This window comes from Gigantopelta aegis, chromosome 14, assembly GCF_016097555.1.
Source record: "Gigantopelta aegis isolate Gae_Host chromosome 14, Gae_host_genome, whole genome shotgun sequence".
Lineage (NCBI taxonomy): Eukaryota > Metazoa > Mollusca > Gastropoda > Neomphalida > Peltospiridae > Gigantopelta > Gigantopelta aegis.
Window position 1 is genome coordinate 4,247,571 of NC_054712.1, and position 19,470 is coordinate 4,267,040.

At 41.0% G+C, this 19,470-nt stretch overlaps 1 protein-coding gene across 1 annotated transcript in view; it reads right to left on the reverse strand.

Moving 5' to 3' along the window:
• Positions 1-17,900, reverse strand: part of LOC121388412 — a 57,634-nt gene extending 39,734 nt beyond the window's left edge. Inside the window, exons 1-11 of the mRNA XM_041519720.1 lie at positions 17,720-17,900; positions 15,949-16,048; positions 9,826-9,957; positions 8,634-8,707; positions 5,284-5,438; positions 4,315-4,378; positions 3,917-4,008; positions 3,072-3,248; positions 1,926-1,997; positions 1,383-1,550; positions 430-497 (exon numbers count right to left, since the gene is read on the reverse strand). Coding sequence (XP_041375654.1) covers positions 430-497; positions 1,383-1,550; positions 1,926-1,997; positions 3,072-3,248; positions 3,917-4,008; positions 4,315-4,378; positions 5,284-5,438; positions 8,634-8,707; positions 9,826-9,957; positions 15,949-16,048; positions 17,720-17,819 — 1,202 coding nt within the window. The 5' untranslated portion in view covers positions 17,820-17,900. The remainder of the gene's footprint in view (positions 1-429; positions 498-1,382; positions 1,551-1,925; positions 1,998-3,071; positions 3,249-3,916; positions 4,009-4,314; positions 4,379-5,283; positions 5,439-8,633; positions 8,708-9,825; positions 9,958-15,948; positions 16,049-17,719) is intronic.
• Positions 17,901-19,470: the final 1,570 nt, after the last annotated feature.

A 19,470-nucleotide genomic window follows, 5' to 3' on the forward strand; every position in this document is an offset into this window, starting at 1 on the left:
CTTTGACCCAGCCGGAAGTTATTTAGTTTAGTACTACCTGTAATCTGGAAGAATGTATACTGAAACTTAAGACTACCTATGAGACTAACCCGAGTAATCTACCTTTCAAGGGCTAGACGGACACTCGGACAGTTATAATTGTAATAAGTACTGGGTCTATCTATGATACTAACCCGAGTAATCTACCTTTCAAGAGCTAGACAGTTATAATTGTAGTACTCGGGCTACCTATGAGAACAGCATGGTATACAAATATGGTTTTTGCATCTGCATCACATGGCCTTTAAATATACGATAAAGTATAAAACTGTGTGTGCAGAAGGTATAAATCTGAAGTGTTATGTAAATACATTTGACGATTGTTCTTTACAGAAGGTTCCACGATATAATCTGAAATATGGCTAACTACAATAACAAAAGTATCTTTACCTGAACTGGTTAACTTTGCCTGTGACCAGCTGTCCTTTTATGTTAACAGAGGCAGTGACGGACATAGTCTAAAACAAATAGTTAAATTAAGAGTCATGTAGAAACTGACTACTCTGTGACGTACATAATGGTAAATGGAAGTGTCGTAAATAAGTCTTATGTGGATAAGATGTTCACATTTGTTGAACCCGGTTTTTGTGTATTGTACGAAATAAAAAACATAATAATATATATATTTTTTAATTACATAGTTATGTCTTAACCCCATTCTCAATCCTCTATCAGGTTACCAGATAATTAGATATGACCCTAGAGGGTGTACACTACCAAATCAAATCCCATAGACGACAATAGTAACATATACGGCTAAAACTCCTACCTGCAACGTATCAACCGACATAAACGCCACGGATATAAATACTACCACCCCTTACACTTAAAGTGAATCAGAAAAAAATGGGGGTCAAGCTGCTCGTTTCTGAGATAACGGGTAGCGTCTATGACTACCCTAGTTTCGCACAAAATTTGAGTACTTTTTTTTACAGGTACTCCATACATGTTTCAAGCACAAGGCTACTTGACACATTGGTACTAGATGAAATAAAATTGCACATTTATTTTACCCAGATGAAACTATTATTTTTTACAACCAACACACTCACATTTATAACCAATCACAGGACTTGTGGTGTTCACTTCTCTATCAAAAGTTCGGTGCACCTCGAACTTTGACCCAGCCGGAAGTTATTTGGTATTGTACTACCTATAGTGGTATTACAATGGCCGCCATTCTGAATTCAAGATGGCCGCCAATATTATGATGGGGGAAATGCCAACAATAGATTTATTTATGTAACTTATGCAAAGAAGCTAATAAAAAAAATAGATTTTACAAAATGTAGCAAAAACATGAGAAAATTACGCAACAGTCCAGACTAAATCTTAACACAAACCGTGTTAATGGTGAGCAGGTAGGCGTCGTTCCCACGTGGTTTGATCGCGTACAGGTCAATGTCGCCTGCGAAGTTGATGGAGATGGTGTTTTTACCGATCTGTGTCACAGGCGCCTTCGTGGCCTTCAGGTTCAGTTTGACCTGGGTCTTAGGATACTTCTTGCCAATCTGCAGAAAACAGTCACATTCAGGAGATCGTGCGCTCGCGGTCACAAGCTAAACTGGTTTTCTCACCCAGTGTTAAATGAATGTGGTACGTTAGGATAATAGGTCCCCATTTTATATAGTTCACTTTCATTAAAAACTATATTTTTCCACTTTTCCTTTAAACTTAGAGCTTAAATAGCTTTCACCGATTCGGTAGATCCTATCAATTCAAAAGGTCCTTTTGTTTTTTAGAATGTTTGTCCTCCCCCTTCGGAAACCTTAGATTCGCCCTAGAATCTGATATGATCGAGAATAAAGTTTGTCTTTCATTATCTAGTATTTATTAAAATGTCTTCCTAATGCATCTAGTATTGCAAATTTCAAATGTTAATTTACCTGTGGAATCAGAAAGCCGATACATTTGAACTTGCACGTTGTGTTCAACACAGAGCGATCTTTTGGTGGTAGCTGCAATACACAAAACATAAACAAAAGTTAAAGTTGGTTTTGTTTAACGACACCACTAGAGCACATTGATTTATTAATCACTGGCTATTTGACGTCCAACATTTGGTAATTTTGACATATAGTTTTAGAGAGGAAACCCGCTATATTGTTCCATTGGTAGCAAGGGATATTTTATATGAATCATCTCACAGACAGCACAGCACATACTACAGCCTTTGATATATCAGTCGTGGTGCACTGGCTGGAACGAGAAATCCTAGACCGACCGCACTTCAAACGAGTGCTTTACTGGAATACGTCCAGCCCCAAAGAATACACAGGTGAAGAAGACCATAGAACTGGCATGACCAAAGTACAAATTCACTATTTAAGCATTGATTTAAACTTAATAATATGATTTATATGAGTTTTAATGTTATTCGCTAATCAATTCATCGGTTCCCTTTTGTAAGCAAGCTGTGTGCGTATACGTAATTAATAATGTATCAATACACACAGGGTACAGAGGTGCATACTTGGAATCTAATCCACCTATTTGAATAGAAAGTGACTGCTACGGATTCCGCATTGCAAATTACGTGTACGTATACGCATACGGACAAATGCAATTTGCGCATATCTCACTATCTCCCTAAGCATCAGAGACTCTGTTCCTGTATAACAACAAAACCGTTACTGTCTGCCTTCTTACCCATCACCGAACATGGTTTTCCTTTTACGCCTTTCTCACTCTTATGGTCGCAGGATTGAACCTTCTCGGTGGACCCATTCTCTTAATGTTTTTTTCCCGTCCAAACCAGTGCTCTGCAACTGGTATTTCAAAGGCCGTGGTATGTGCTGTCATGTCTGTAGGATGATGCATATAAAAGATCCCTTGCTGCTAATGGAAAAATGTAGTGGGTTTCCTCTGGAAACTACGATTCAAAATTACAATTGTTTGACATCCAATAGCCGATGATTAATAAATCAAACAGTGTGCTCTACTGGCGTCGTTAAACAAAATAATATTTTACTTTTTAACTCTTCTTGCGTTCCCTCTCCTCTAACCCCCATATAAAATGAACGAGTCCTTACGTCTTTGGCCGTCAAGTTGTACACGAGGTAACCGTGGCGGAATCCATTGTAGGTGAGGGTGTTCGCCATGTAGTCCGACACCCACAGGTACAGCATCCGGGTACTGTTGGGGTTCGTCTGAAAGGGTCGTGGGAGAAAGGGTGCTTCCTTCTTCTCTCCCTTCCAGTAGATCTCACCCTAGATGTACAAACAAACAAATAATTTTTTTAATAATTAAATGACCAAAACGTGTGTTTTTGTTTGTTTTTGGATTGTTTAGTTGCTCTTTTTTCTTCTTCTTTTTTTTTTTTTTTTTTTTTTTTGGGGGGGGGGGGGGTTGGGGTTGGATGGGCTATAAGAACTAATCATTCTACCCACACCCTTTTCGGAAGTTATGTCAGGGTGTATCCTTTATATTTTCCTTCCAGAAGATCTCACTTTGGGTGTAAAAAAAACCCAGACCAAAAACCAGAAACAACACACAAATATATTGAGAGGAAAAATATCAATTAAATATCTTTGTAACCCGAGTTACTCATAATCATGGCCCCAAACTTGACGTGTTTTTTGTGGGTGGTTTTAAAACTCCATGAACAGACGCGTGTGCAGGAACGTAGGTGGTGGTGGTGGTGGTGGTGTGTGTGTGTGTGTGTGGGGGGGGGGCGAAGTTTATGAGATATTTACCCCCGGAAAATATATTGAAAAAAATGTTTTATAAAATAGCACAAAAAAAATGTAATAATATTTTTGTTATTTATTTTTAAAAAAATACTTTTCTCTTTACGTACGGTAATTCCAAACTGGATTACTAGGAAAACAAAATCGTACCGAGACAGAGAAATAGAGAGGGCAGGGCAAACAGGTACCTTATGGTCTGTTTCCATGTACGCTGACGTAAACAGCGGGTTTGACACCAACCTGTAGTCCAGCAGAAATTTCTTGGCTACAGTGACCGTGACTGTAAAATAATAAACATGAACGTTAACCACGTCAAATCCTTATGTTGTAGTAGCTATAATTTCATTTATTTCCTAATATATTATGTTTTAGCACTTTGAGCTACTACATGCGAAAAAAAAAAAACGCTGAAAACTTCATAAAATACCTACACACAAAATATAAATACTCATATTAAATCATCTACTGGGTGCTATTACGAGGATCTATTATGCTTTCTAATAATGTTTTAAAGTTGACCATGCTAAATGATATGTATCTCTAACCATCCAGTTATATAATATTTATATAATAGTTAGAAATTTACCTGGAATTTTCTGCATACTTTTTTCGGCATTCTTTTTCACTGCGTTTAAGACGATGCCACAAAACTGTTGAAAAAAAAAGAACATTTTTTTTTTTTTTTTTTTTTTTTTTTTTTTTTAACTGATTAAAAATAAATAAATAATAATAATGAATACCTACACTGATGAATATGATCATAACCTCACCCTCCGCGTACGATGATGTCAATAACGGTGCATCAGATTCGAAACTTGTGCCATGAGCGTCGCATTTGTTTTGACCTGTGGGCCTAAACGCTTCAATGAAGGCGGCAAATATCCATATTGTACTGGGTGTGTAATATAAAAATTTATAGACCCCATACTTTTTATACAATTGCATATTCAGTAGGGTTCTCGTTTTTGTTTCTTTGCTGTTGTGTTTTCTCTGTTTCTTGTTGGTAGCGGGCGGGGGTAGTTTTAGTGCTTTGTCCCGTGGGATTAAGTCAAAATAGTTTCTATGAAGGAAATTTGGCGCATTTTGGAACGGTTCACCGAAATATAAAAGGGGAGCTACGTATAATTTTGAACTTAGTATACCGAGACTAGGTCGTTTTTCATTAGTAGCAAGGGATTGTTTATATGCGCCATCATATAGACAGAGTAGCACATACCACGGCCTTTGGTGTACCTGTCGTGGTGTACTGGCTGGCGAGATATAGCCCGATGGGCCCACCGATGGGAATCAAGCGATGTCCTGCCCCCAAAATAATGTATGTATACAAATATTATTTAGCTGGGGTTTTTTTTAATTAAAAGTAAATGAAGTATTGGTACCCTTGTACATTTGTTCAAAATAACGATAATATTTAAGTAATTCAATGTTCAGTGATGTAAATAAACTTATAACAATAAACATAATAATAAATGTCTTCTTTTTTGTGACATACAAATTGGGCGTAGGCCTACTTCTAAAAAATAAACTTTATGTAAATTTATCTTTGACCTCTGACCTTAGACTGCAGTGCGTCCTTGATCTTGTTTGCTATCATCCCTCGGAATAAGTTATACAGCCACGCAGCGCCACCATGGAACTTGATGTTCACGTTCCCGATAGAACTTGTACAACCGGAACCGGAAATAGCGGGTCTCCCAGTCACATCCTTGGCTGTGGCAAAGAATTGAGTAGATTGCTCAGGAAAAACAAAAAACGTAGCTTGTGACAAAGAAATAACAGTAATTAAATATGTTACCCATTCAGTAGACTCGATTTTTATTTGTTCCTATTCCAACAAATGAACCACGACTGATATATATATATATATATATATATATATATATATATATACTCATACCACGGCCTTTGATATATATACTCTGTCAAAAACGAAAGACAGGTAATAGGGAAAGAAGAAAAGTGTATGATTTGACAAAATATCGGGGTTTTTGTACAATGTTGTTGAATGACCATGTTTGTTAATGATCCTGGAATGGGACAGCGTACCCAAATGCACCCTAAAACATATTTAAGCACGTTGTGGCACGTTGTGCGACAATTGCAGGAAATCGGCGTGAAATTGTCAGATTTTGGCGAATGCACGTGAAACTCGGGGAAACGATTGGGGTAGTGATGGGTATTTAAAGCTGCAATGATGTCTCATTTCCATTTCGACGTAGACGAGTTACAAGATGCTAAGACTAAACCTGCCGAATCGAAACACTGCAATAGGCCGCCTCCAGTTAGGTGAATCGCAGTCAGCAGTCGCACGCGACATGAACGTCCATCAGAGCACCATTTCACGTCTCTGGGACGGGTACCAGCAGTTTCAATCAGCTGAAGACCGGTCCAGAAGTGGAAGACCTCGCATAACAACTGCAGCACAAGATCGCTACATCAGGGTTCTGCACTTGCGTCACCGAACTGCCACAGCAACGAACACTGCTGGACGCATACCTGGTTTGAGAAGGGTGTCTGCACAAACCATTCGGAAACGACTTCGAGAAGCTGATTTACGGTCTAGGAGACCGTATGTTGGCCCCGTCCTGAGGGGCGGAACTTGGGAAACTGGCGGCGAGTATGGTTCAGCGACGATTCACGTTTCCTTGTACAGCGACGGGCTGGATGACAACGTGTTTACAGACGCCGCAATGAACGTTTTGCCAACAACTGTGTCGCCCAAGTTGATGGATTCCGTGGAGGGAGTGTCATGATGTGGGGAGCCATCTCATACACCAGCAGAAGTGAATTTGTGTTCGTACAAGGCAACCTGACAGCTGTACGCTACCGGGATGAAATTCTTCGCCGTCACATGCTTCCCATTTTGGATCGACAGAGATAACTCTTTCAGCAGGACAATGCTAGGCCGCATACGGCACGTATAACAATGGATTTCCTACAGAATGAGAACATTAATGTGCTGTCATGGCCAGCAAGATCGTCAGATCTTAACCCCATTGAACATGTGTGGGACGAACTGGACAGACCTGTACGCCAGCGTGACCCGGAGCCTCAGACGCTTCCACAACTGTTACATGCACTGCAGGAAGAATGGGCTAGGATTCCACGTGCCCGGATTCAGACTCATTCAGTCTATGCCAAAGAGATGTCGCGCAGTGATTGCTGCTGCTGGTGGTGCTGACGAAAACGCCTCCACTGCCGTCATTCCATAGCAAGAACATTGTCACATGCTCATGTCAAATTTGACTGTGATACGATCATACATAACGAAATTATGCCACTTTGTATTAAAGAGATAATTCCATGAATATTTCGCCTATGTGTTTCTTTTTTGACAGAGTACATATATATATATACACGGTCATATGGAAAAGCATTATTTATTCCATTTATTAGCTAATCGGAAAGAGAAGACTGGTGTTTACTGGTTTCCTCTCTCAGTAACGCATTAAACTGGCGAGTTGCGTGTCCTCGGCAGCATGCTTAAATTACAGATGGATACGAGCACTACTGTTATTTGGGCTCGTCTGTCATTTACAAATATTAAGACGAAGGAAGGAAATTGTTTATTTAACGCCGCACTCAGCACATTTTATTTACGGTTATATGGCGTGGGATCACACAGATATTGAGGGAGGAATCCAGCTGTCGCCACTTCATGGGCTAGTCTTTTCGATTACCAGCAAGGGATCTTTTATATGCACCATCCCACAGACAGGGTAGTACATACCACGGCCTTTGTGATGCACTGGCTGGAACGAGAAATAGCGCAATGGGGCCACCGACGGGGATCGATCCCAAACCGACCGCGCATCAAGCGAGCGCTTTACACAGGCTACGTCTCGCCCTCTACACATATTAAAGAAACTGCTGTGAGTTTGCTACTGCTGTAACATTTTCTCGACTAGTAGAGCCTTTTGAACACATATAATTACACATTAAACACATTTTCTTGTTCAGAATATTAGTGTCTGTATATTCAATGTGTTTCTGGTCGTCCTAATGTTTGTAAATAGTTCAAATTTAAATTTACCTCCCAATAATTTTGTACGTACAAAAAAGTATGTCTATATACATTATGAAATAACTGACGTTTTAGCTACTACAAACATTAGGATGATCAGGAACACATTAAATACATATTTTAAAGACAAAAGTGTATTTAACATGTGATTTTAGTGGTTAAAAGGGTTCTGTTACTTGGAAACATCAACAATGGCGGCAAACTCGAGACACTCCTTTTAATATGATGACAAGAAGTCAGAAGGTAACCCCGCTGCTTCCATAGAGTGGAACGAGAGTCTGTGACGTTGAAACGGAAAAATACCCTTTAAAACTAGACTAAAGCTTGGCTCTATAACCGTTACTTTTCAGAGGTACGTGCCTTTTTAGAATTACAAAAATATATATATATATTTCGGGGTACTACCAACACAAGGATGGCTAGAAAGACATCAGATGTACGGAAGTAGATATTCCAAACAATGCATAAAGTAATCTGATGTACAAAAATGGATATTCAAAACAAGAAATTGTAAGTAACTTCTCATTTAAATTGTCAAAAACTTCTCCAATAATAAAAAATACGTCTTAGTGTTTATAAATTAGGGTCTATCACTTTAAATAAGACTGATTATCTATTCTTTAAAGTTTGTTTTGTTTAACGACACCATTAGAGCACATTGATTTATTAATCATCGGCTATTGAATATAAAAACATTGGTAATTTTGACATATAGTCTTAGAGAGGAAACCCCGTATATTTGTCCATTAGTAGTAAGGGATATTTTATATGCACCATTCCACAGACAGGATAGCATATACCACGGCCTTGATATACCAGTCGTAGTGCACTGGCTAGAACGAGATTATCTATTATAGACTGGAGAAGTGAAAGATACTTACTGAAGCCAATAGTGAGACTGAAACTGACACCGCTGACAGACGCTGTGAATCTTATGTGGTCGGAGATTTTAATCCTTGTGGAAACAGAAACAAAACATTCTAATATCCGTGCTCAGTACCTTCATTTCTATACAAGGATCGTTGGATTATTGTTCAGAGAGAGAGAGAGAGACAGACAGACAGACAGACAGAGACAGAGAGACATAGCGAGAGGAGACAGACAGACAGACATAGCGAGAGAGAGAGACAGAGAGACAAACAGAAAGAAAGAAAGAGCGAGAGACAGACAGACGTTGAGAGAGACGGAGTGTGTGTGTGTGTGTATGGGTGGGGGGGGGGGGGATGTTTGCTTGAATGAATTTGATGGTCGGAACTTCCTATCACGTTTGCTTGATTTTCATTATGTAAAATGTGCTTAAATGTCTATAAGGTTTACAGCTGAATAAAATGAAATAGTGACCTAATACCATCCAAACTCCCGGTTGAGTCGTACGTCTGTTATTGTTTGCGTTTAATAAACTACATATATGATGTCACCGTAATTAAATATTTCATTCTTGAGAATGTAGACGTTATTTATGAGCACAGTGCAAAATACGTGTGAATACAACATGTTAATTACGATTACACCATAATAGGCACGGCGGAAGCAAGTAGACATTGTGGAGGGGTGGGGTGCTGACTGAGATCCAGGGCGCAAACAAAGTTTTTAAGGGGTTCGGGGGGGTATGGTCCCCCGTAAAATTTCGAAAACTAGATGTCCTGAAATGCAATTTCCAGCATTCTACAAGTAAAATTCATCTCTGCCTTAAGATTTACTACCAATAATATGTTTGATTCATTTTTTTTTTTAAATGGTGGGGACTAGAACCCTCCCCCAGCCTCCTGCTCCACTGTGCCTGCATAAATAACATACTAAATAACTACTACGGTACCGTATTTCCTTTTATAATTACGACTTACAAACAATTTCGATGATGACTTCTTTTTATCGAACTCTTCCATCCCCAAATACTAATAACACAGGCATGGATAAATATATTCAAAACTTGGGGGGGGGGGGGGGGGGGGGGGGGGGGGGGGGGAGACTTGGACCATCCCATATTTTATTAAGCAATAAATAATTTTAAGCGACATTACTGGAAAATAAATGCCCTACATATAGTAATAAACGTAAAGGAGTTGTGCATACCAGCCTTGTTTGTATTTGTAGTGAATGGTTCCCGACAGACCGATACCCAGTCCTGTTGCGCTCCATCCCAAGCCTTTATTAGGATGAAGAACCAGTTTACTGCTCGGTTTGGTAAAGCTTGTGATGACTATGCTGTGATGGAGAAGAATATACGGATTACGTAATATATATATACTACTCAAAAGAATTTAAGGGTCAAAAATTTATAACCAAATAAGTTTCAGAGTGTATTAGATTGATGATGTAAACTACACCAAAAATTTAATTTATTGTTCCATATTTACAAAAAACACACAAATAAACGTCACTGTGTACAAGAAAGTCACATGACATGCTGTCAAAGTTGAAGGTTGTCAAACATGGATTGTACACATTAGAACATTTGTTTAATAGTGTGTGAATCCACCCCTGGCGCGAATACACTCGACACATCGTTGCCTCATGCTGTTGATCAGACGTCTGAAGAACTCTTGGGGAATGGCCTGCCACTCTGCCATAAGAAGTTGACCCAGATCATGAAGGTTGGCCGGAGGGGCATGGTTATCCCGAACTCTCCTGCCTAATTCGTCCCAGGCGTACTCTATTGGGGCCAAGTCAGGCGAATATGCTGGCCAATCCATCCTAGCGATACCTTGTTGTCTGAGAAAGTCCGTTACCACCCTGGCGCGGTGGGGTCTGGCATTGTCATCCTGCAGAACTGCCCCGCCGCCAATCTGCTGAAGGCCTGGGAGAACCAACGGCCGGATAATCTCATTCAGATAGCGGATTCCATTCAGATTGCCATCCACCACATAGAGGGGGGTCCTGTGGTGGATAGAGATGCCGCCCCACACCATGACGCTGCCACCACCGAACCGGTGACGTTGTCTAACGTTAACGTCAGCGAAGCGCTCCCCAGGACGTCTGTAGACACGAACCCGACCGTCGTTGAACTGGAGACTAAACCTGGACTCATCAGTGAACATCACTCGACCCCACTGAACACGTTGCCACCGCAGATGAAGTGTGCACCAGTGACGTCTGGCCGTTCTGTGACGTGGTAGGAGTGGTGGTCGAACAGCCTGGCGACGGCAGCGTAGATTATTGGCTCTCAGACGATTGCGTATGGTTTGATCAAACACTCGAGTTCCAGTCGCAGTCCGCAGATTGTCACGTAATCGGCGTGCAGTGGTTGTGCGTTGACGTAGAGCCATATTGGTGATGTAGCGGTCCTCTCTATTTGTAGTGCTTCGGGGTCTTCCCGAACGTGGACGATTTCGAACTGAATTCGTTGCTTTGTACCGTTGCCACAGTCAGCCAACGACACTCTGACTGACACCAAGTCTCAGAGCAACATTTCTTTGCGTATTGCCATCCTGAAGCCAAGCAATAGGTCTTCCTCGATCTTCGATAGTCAGTTGATGTCGTACCATTGTCGAATTTGGAGTGTGCACCGTACACGAACGCAAGCTCCAATTATACGGAAATTCAGCATTGGGAACATGGAATACACGTGCAAAGCGTGCAAATGAAGCGCTTTGTGAAAAAGCAAGTTATGGGCACTTAGCAGACCTTTCGCTTTCGCCCTAATTTACGTGCAAATGTAAGCATGTTTTCGCCATTAGAACTAGTCGACAGTGTCAATGACAGTGGATTTTAATTCATTTATGGGTTGCTTAGACCCACTTTCGTCCAAATGGAACAATACCATGCGTGACATTATGGTCTAGCTAATATAATTGACATTCAGAAAATAATGTCGAAAATATCGTCTGACCCTTAAATTCTTTTGAGTAGTATATATATATATACAAACATATGTATACATGTATATCAACGAACGAACAAAAAGAAAGGAATGTGTCTTTACTAGCATTGCAATTTTTAATGAACGGGTGTTGTGCGCCTAACATACAACATGGTAACTACGAGGTTTTACCATTAACAACAAGCTACAGTGTTTATATATATTAAAGCAAGCACATAAATTACATTAATGTTTATTTCAATTAATTTTTGTGTATTTTAAATGAAAAACAAGTGCCCTGAAAATTGTAAAAATGCCCCAAAAGTGTTTGGTCTACCATGCCTTGCCAAATTTCTAGGGAAATCACTATATATATATATATATATATATATATATATACCTGCCCGCATACAGGACAGCACATACCACGGGACACCGGTTAAAGTTTGTTTTGTCAAACGACACCATTAGAAAGAAAGAAAGAAATGTTTTATTTAACGACGCACTCAACACATTTTATTTACGGTTATATGACGTCAGACATATGGTTAAGGACCATACAGATATTAAGAGAGGAAACCCGCTGTTGCCACTTCATGGGCTACTCTTTTCGATTAGCAGCAAGGGATCTTTTATATGCACCATCCCACAGACAGGGTAGTACATACCACGGTCTTTGATATACCAGTCGTGGTGCACTGGCCGGAACGAGAAATAGCGCAATGGGGCCACCGACGGGGATCGATCTCACACCGACCGCGCATCGATCGAGCGCTGTACCATTGGGCTACGTCCCGCCCCTGACACCACTAGAGCACACTGATTTATTAATCATCGGTTATTGGATGTCAAACATTTGTTAATTTTGACATATAGTCTTAGAGAGGAAACCCGCTACATTTTTCCATTAGTAACAAGGGATTTTTTTATATGCACCATCCTACAGACAGGATAGCACATACCACATACCAGTCGTGGTGCACTACCTGGAACGAGAAATAGCCCAATGGCCCCACCGACGGGGATCGATCCTAGACCGACAGCGCTTCAAGCGACCGCTTTACCACTGGGCTACGTGTCGCCCCTCACGAGACACCGGTTAGAAAGGGAAATCAGTTTTGTCCATAGACCATCTTGGGATGGATCCTACATACAATAACGTTTCACGTGAACGCTCGAATCAATCACTGCGCCACACCTTCCTCTTCCATCGCGCGCATTATGTTCAGTACAGATGTTTTGAATGGTTTTCAATCTCAATGACAAAACCGTAATCTTTGCACAATGCAGAGTTGAATTGGCATTGGAAAGATAATGGTTGATTCTATGAATTTCTATCTAGTGCCTCGTCTATAGGAGGACAGCCACTCCCAAGGAGATCCTTTACTGGATATTTAAATCCCTTACACCCAAAAAAGGACCGCCACTCCCAGACTAGTTTCCTAACTAACAATCTGATTAAAATTAGCTCTACTGGGTCTAGCCAGTAGATCTAACAGCATTGCGTGGACTCCCATGTCCAGGTGACATTTCATCTATAAATAACAATTTAAATATCGATCAATTACACTTCGCCTTTTATAGCGTTATTCGGGAGCATACAAATTCTAAAAATATCGGGCGAGACTATTTATGCAAAAAGGCGAACTTGTTGGTCTATTTGAACATTGAAAAAACAGGGGGAAAAGTGCAATAATAAACTTTGGATTGTATACTAGTATAAACAGATTTTATGGATATACCAACACGGTTTATTTTTTCCGTCTTGATGATGATGATGATGATAACTAGTTTAACGTACCCATATACCACGCCCATCCCGAGTCCGACCTCCGATAAGATCGGTGGCCTGACTCGGGATGTGTGTGTGTCTGTGTGTGTGTGTGTGTGGGGGGGGGGGGGGGGGGGTAGTGTTCAAAATGGGCAGAATTTTGAAAATAGCAATTAGTAAAACGTTAATAGAATTTAAAAAAAAAAAAAAAAAAATTACAAGCCAAAAATAAAAGGAATTGACTGCTCGGCCGAATATTTATATAATTTGAAGCATTTTAGAAGAACAGTCCAATAATAAATAAGAGAAAGAAGAGAGTTTCGGACTATTTAATAATATTTTTAAAAAAAAAGTAATTTCGACATAAAATTTTGAACGAAGGTCTAAATGTTTAAAGTCCGATCTATATGTCCACGTGAGTGGCCTCGTTAAGGCCGTTGGAGGTTGGCCTACGGCGAACCGATGAGCGAAGAACCGGCAAAGGCGGGGATGAAGTGCTTCCATCTCTGGTCGGCGAGGATGGTTATGACACTCCGGTAGTCGTTGCCGAAAAGGGCCTTGACGATCCTGTGGATGGTGTGGCTTTCCATCTCTCTAAATATGACCGCTTGTCGGTAGACTCCTTCTCGGCGCTGAGTCAGTATTCTACGGGAGTCAAAATACCACGTTACACCGGATCCGAGGTGTCCCCTTGCACGAAGCCGGACCTGATTTTCCCGATCCATACTTTCCAGACGGCTTCCGAGTCGGAGGGGGATGGTGCGGGTGTTGGAGGAGGCCGGGCCTTGTCAGGTTGGTCGCTCGGCTGAGCAACGGCCTTTCTCTTTCCAACGGCGGCTGATCGGGCCGGTGGCTTGACGACTGGCAGTACCGGGGATACCGGCCAGTTTTGTCTGGGCCACGTAGTGGTCGGCGATGGAGGGCCTTTACGGGGCGTCTCACACACCGCGGTGTTGAGTCTCTCCCTCTTGGTGGTCGACGGTTCAGGCTGGGCTGGGGACGGCGTCGCAGAAGGGACCGCCACTGGCGGTTGAGCCGCCAGTTTCCCCCCACCCCCGTGCCGTTCCTGGCGCGCTTTTCCTCTTCCTCCATCTCCTCTTCTTCTGTACGATCGCGTCGCCGTACATCAAAGTCACGGAAGCCCGTGACCCGGTGTACGTGACGTGATACTCAAGTAGCTTCCCGTAACTCAGTAAGAGTCCCCGCAGGGGTGTGTGTGTGTGGGGGGGGGGGGGGGGGGGTAACTCGAGAGTGCATGGCTAGACTTTTGTCCTCATCGCAAGTTAGCTTGGAATTTTATATTGTAATTAGTTTCCGGCATACTTCGTACGTAATTCACCCGAATTATTTCGTATACCCTCGGCATAATCCCGAATGTTTTCAAATTCTTTTCAAATCACTGGCATGATTTTGCAAGTAAGGTTTTAATTGTTCGAATGAAAGGTCAACTGGACATGAGTTCCAACGGGCTGCTGTTAGATCCACATGTAATAGTGGAGCTAATTTTAATTAGATTGCTTAACTAAAAACTAGCACAGAAGAGAGCTCATTGGAAGAAATACAGTTGTGATGACATGCACTCATTAATCACTGTCGTAACAGTTATGATATCATGGGTTCGCGAACGTTGAGCATATCCGTCCCCACAGGTGCTTTGAAGATGATAGTATTTTCTTATAGTGTTAAGTTGGGATCGCCGTATATTAATGTGTTGATATTTAAATTTAAAGGATTTAACCTGGATAAGTAGGTCTGGCGCACTCTATTTTATAGAGGGCAACATAATAGGAAATGTTCCGAATCTTCCAGTAGCCAGTAATTCGGTAATTCAGTAGCCAGTAATTCAGTAATTCAGTAGCCAGTAATTCATGATTTGCCTAGACACGGGGGAAAAACCGTCAGTGATCAATACACCTATTCAATTTATTTATTTAAAAAATTTGTCCATTGACCTATGATTTTTTTTTTTTTTATTTTTATTTTTTTTTTTTTTTTGAAGGTGTAATGACTTTAAAATTTTGACCGAATAGTAATGAATTGACCGAATAGTAATGAATTGACTGAATAGTAATGAATTAACCGAATAGTAATGAATTGACCGAATAACCGCTTCGGGAACCAGTCCAAATGGCCTAGTTTGTAAGCGTTTAACGAACTTAAAGGCTGTCGGAACGTAGGCTACTCTAGTCTAAACAAAGTGATTTATAAAAGATCCCTTGCTGCTAATGGGAAAATGTTCCGGGTTTCCTCCAAAGAATTATCCAATGTCTGACATCCAGTATCCAATAATTAATTAATTAGTGCTCCCCGGTAGAATCGTCAAACAAAACAAAACAAACTTGACCATCCTACAAACAAAATACGCAATTTATTGTCGACAAATATGAAAATAAGCAGAACGTTATTTATACTATACAGACTGACAGACACTCGATAACACCGCGAGATTAACTTGGCGTTAATTTTCACAAACAATAAAGGCTACGCCACACAATACGAGCGCCTCTTACGATACGAAAATAGTCAACTGACAATCGGTTGCTATGGAATTTTATTTTCATGACTGTTCCAACGAAACACTCGTATCGTGTGGCGTTGCCTTTAGTATAACCACGTGACAACTTACTTGTATACTTCGTAGCTGACTCTTCCGGATTTACCCGAAGAGTCCGGAATCTTCATTTTTTGGACATCACTGCTGACAGCATCAATGGCAACTTTATTTGCTGATACAAAGAAAGAAATAACAAATGGTACGTAATCAGGCATGTGCATGGGGAGGGTTGTTCGGTGTCAACCTCCCCCCCCCCGCCCCTCCCCATGCTCTAAGCGTATACCTATGGGGCAATATAATATTCTATTTTGTGGATGATGAATTTAAAACACACACAGACACACACACAAAAAAAGAAAACAAACGAACAAACCAAGTCAGTAAAAATGGCACTTCAAATGCGGGGGGGGGGGGGGGGGCTGTGACCCTCCTCCAGATCCGCCATTTCACTAAGCTGTTAAACTCACTCTGGGTGACAGCCGATACCCGGATGTGGACCCAGTACCTACCAGCATCAAATCACATGGCTTAAGCACTACACCACCTAGGTCAGTGTGGCCCTGTTATTGCAGTTGGGGGCGGGACGTAGCCCTCGCCTTATGCTTGGTCAGTCTAGGGTCGATTCCCGTCGATGGGCACATTGAGCTATTTCTCGTTCCTGCCAGTGCACCACAGCTGTGGTATGTGTTAACTTGTCGGAAGGATGGAGCATATAAAATATCCCTTGCTACTAATGGAAAAATATAGCGGGCTTCCTCTATGACTGTATGTCCAAATTACAAAATGTTTGACATCCAGTAAACGATGATTAATAACTCAATGTGCTCTTGAGGTGTCGTTAAATAAAACAAACTAGTTATTTAAATATCAAAACTGTTCAGTAGACTGCTTGTTTAAGTGTTATAAATAGCACAGACCAGTGATTCAATATATATAGGTCTCTCAACAGTCGTGTCTGTCATAATGATTGATACCTGTGTCATCATCGTGTCTCAGTTTATATTAATAATCAACACAGCGGAGCAGGAGTAGAGTATTCAGGGTTTAGTTCACGTTATAGATATTTCCCGTTTAGATGGGTAAACTCTGGTGTTAAAAGACAAATAAAAACGTCCGGTTTTGTTTATATCTTAGACCAGCGCTAGAGAACACTCGAGCTGGGTTTGTGTGTGTGTGTGTGTGTGTGTGTGTGTGTGTCTGTGTGTGTGTGTGTGTGTGTGTGTCTTTGTATGTGTGTGAAAGAGAAAAAAAATCACACACAGAGACAGATACTAGTATATTTTGTGAATAGTGGGTATACATGTGATCAAAGCTACAAGGACGGATCCAGGATTTTCTTTTTAAAAAGGTAAGTTTGGTATAAGCCGAGCTTCCAAAATTAGCGAGCTCGGGGGAGGGGGGGGGGGGGGATTCAGAGGCAAGCTCCCCGGAAACGTTTCAAATAAAGATGATCAGAGACGCGATTTTAGGACAATTTGGTGTTGTATATTGTGGATGATGAATTTAAAAATAAAACAATCTGATTAAAATTAGCTCTGAAAATAAAAGCCATCAAAAAAGGGTACTTCATAACGGTGGGGGAAGCGGGTCATGGGACCCCTCTGGGTCCGCCAACGAAGCTGGAACATGTGATCATGTAAAACAACCCTTGGCAATAAAGGAGTCTTCATCAAAGTCAGGATAAGTACATACCACGGCTTTTGACATGCATGCCAGTTGTGGGAGAACTGTGTACATGCACGTTTTCACACGGGGGCGATATGACCCGTGGACGATATGACTGGTAACCATACATGCACTACCCATAACTCGTAACTCGTAACTAATACAAACACACACTTACCATAATTGAGTCCGTTCTGGGTGATCCTCGCCCTAAAACCCGGGTTTGTCGTGGACACGACAGTTAAGACAAGACACAGAATACAGATGGCCAAATGCATGGCGCCAGAGTGCGAGCTTTTCAGACGATTGAAGACCTTCTACAAACTACTCCAGACAAGGAAGTGATAAGGGTTTATCCTAGTTTCTGTCACATGGGGTCTTAGTCACGCTCTCCGGGGTTTCCCTCAGTATAGGGGTTACCCGTTAATACATCCTGGTTCCCCGATACAAAAGGCATTGATAGGAGTATATGTTTATACAGTAGTAATTCTAGTACGGGCCACCATGCAGTGAGTGTCATGGGTATGCCCCGGGAAATAGATAAGCTTGTATACTTGGTCCTTAAATGAATTCTACGTAATGGGACAACTTGGTATTTACTCATTACGAATATCTACGAATTCATGTCTGGTTACATCGTGGGTATTAATTAAAATAATTTTAAAAAAGAAATAATATAAAAATGCATGACATGGGCTAAAGTAGTTCACAATGCTTTGATAATGGGCATATGCACACAAATCACAAGTGACTGATGTTTCTATTTTTATCATTGCCATTTTCTATCTCTATATAATTGATATATACTTTATCATTACATTTTTTCGACCAAGACAATTTATGTCACAAACTGTGTAATAGTGCGACGCCAACATTTCTCACCATAGCATGGCAATTACTAGTATACTAAAAGTATGCTTCGACTATACCTGCAATTGATTGACCATCACCAAATGAACTTAGTAGTCATATATATTCACAGGATTCCAATAACGACAACATGATTGCTGTCCAATAAAAAGTACTTTATTTTCAAAATACACCACCCACTGATCAATGACCCAATGATCAATGACCTAACACAGTAGATTTTTCATGATATACATGTCGTATTCAGCCTCTTCACTTTCATCCTCCTCATTGAGTAAAGTTGCTTCTATGTGCAGCGGTTGTTCGAAAATGTACAAATACACAACATTATATGATAACTAAGCTGTTAGACACCCACATTTCGCATTCAAAAAGGGCATTTTGTTTTAGACCGAATTCGTTGCAGTTAGAATTAGTAGCGCCTAACACGCGCCGTTGAAATGAAATAACAACAAAATAAAATAAAACACGCACAAGCACAAATGATACCCAGAACGGTAATCATACCACGGCCTACCAGTCGTAACTTTATAATTGTTTTTACCGTCCCAACCAGCATAAGCGTACGAGGCGAGGAGAGGGTGCAAAGGAAAGGAAATGTTTTATTTAACGACGCATTCAGCACATTTTATTTACGGTTATATGGCGTCAGACATATGGTTAAGGACCACACAGATATTGAAAGAGGAAACCCGCTGTCGCCACGTCATGGGCTACTCTTTTCGATTAGCGGCAAGGGATCTTTTATATCCACCATCCCACAGACAGGATAGTACATACCACGGCCTTTGTTACACCAGTTGTGGAGCACTGGCTGTGAGGGCAGGGTCGCAGGGAGGGGGGGGGGCAACATCAAATTCGGGAAAAAACAATTCTCAAATTCGGGCAAAAACAATAGAGAATTCGGGCAAAATGAGCTGTCCTGAACACTTTTTACCATGTATTTCCAACATTCTACCCACTCTATTAGTTGTGTTCCATGTAAAAATTATTGGCCATTCGTTTGCAACCGCATATAGCCGTTTGGCAGCAATGCTAATATGAATAAACGTTGTAATC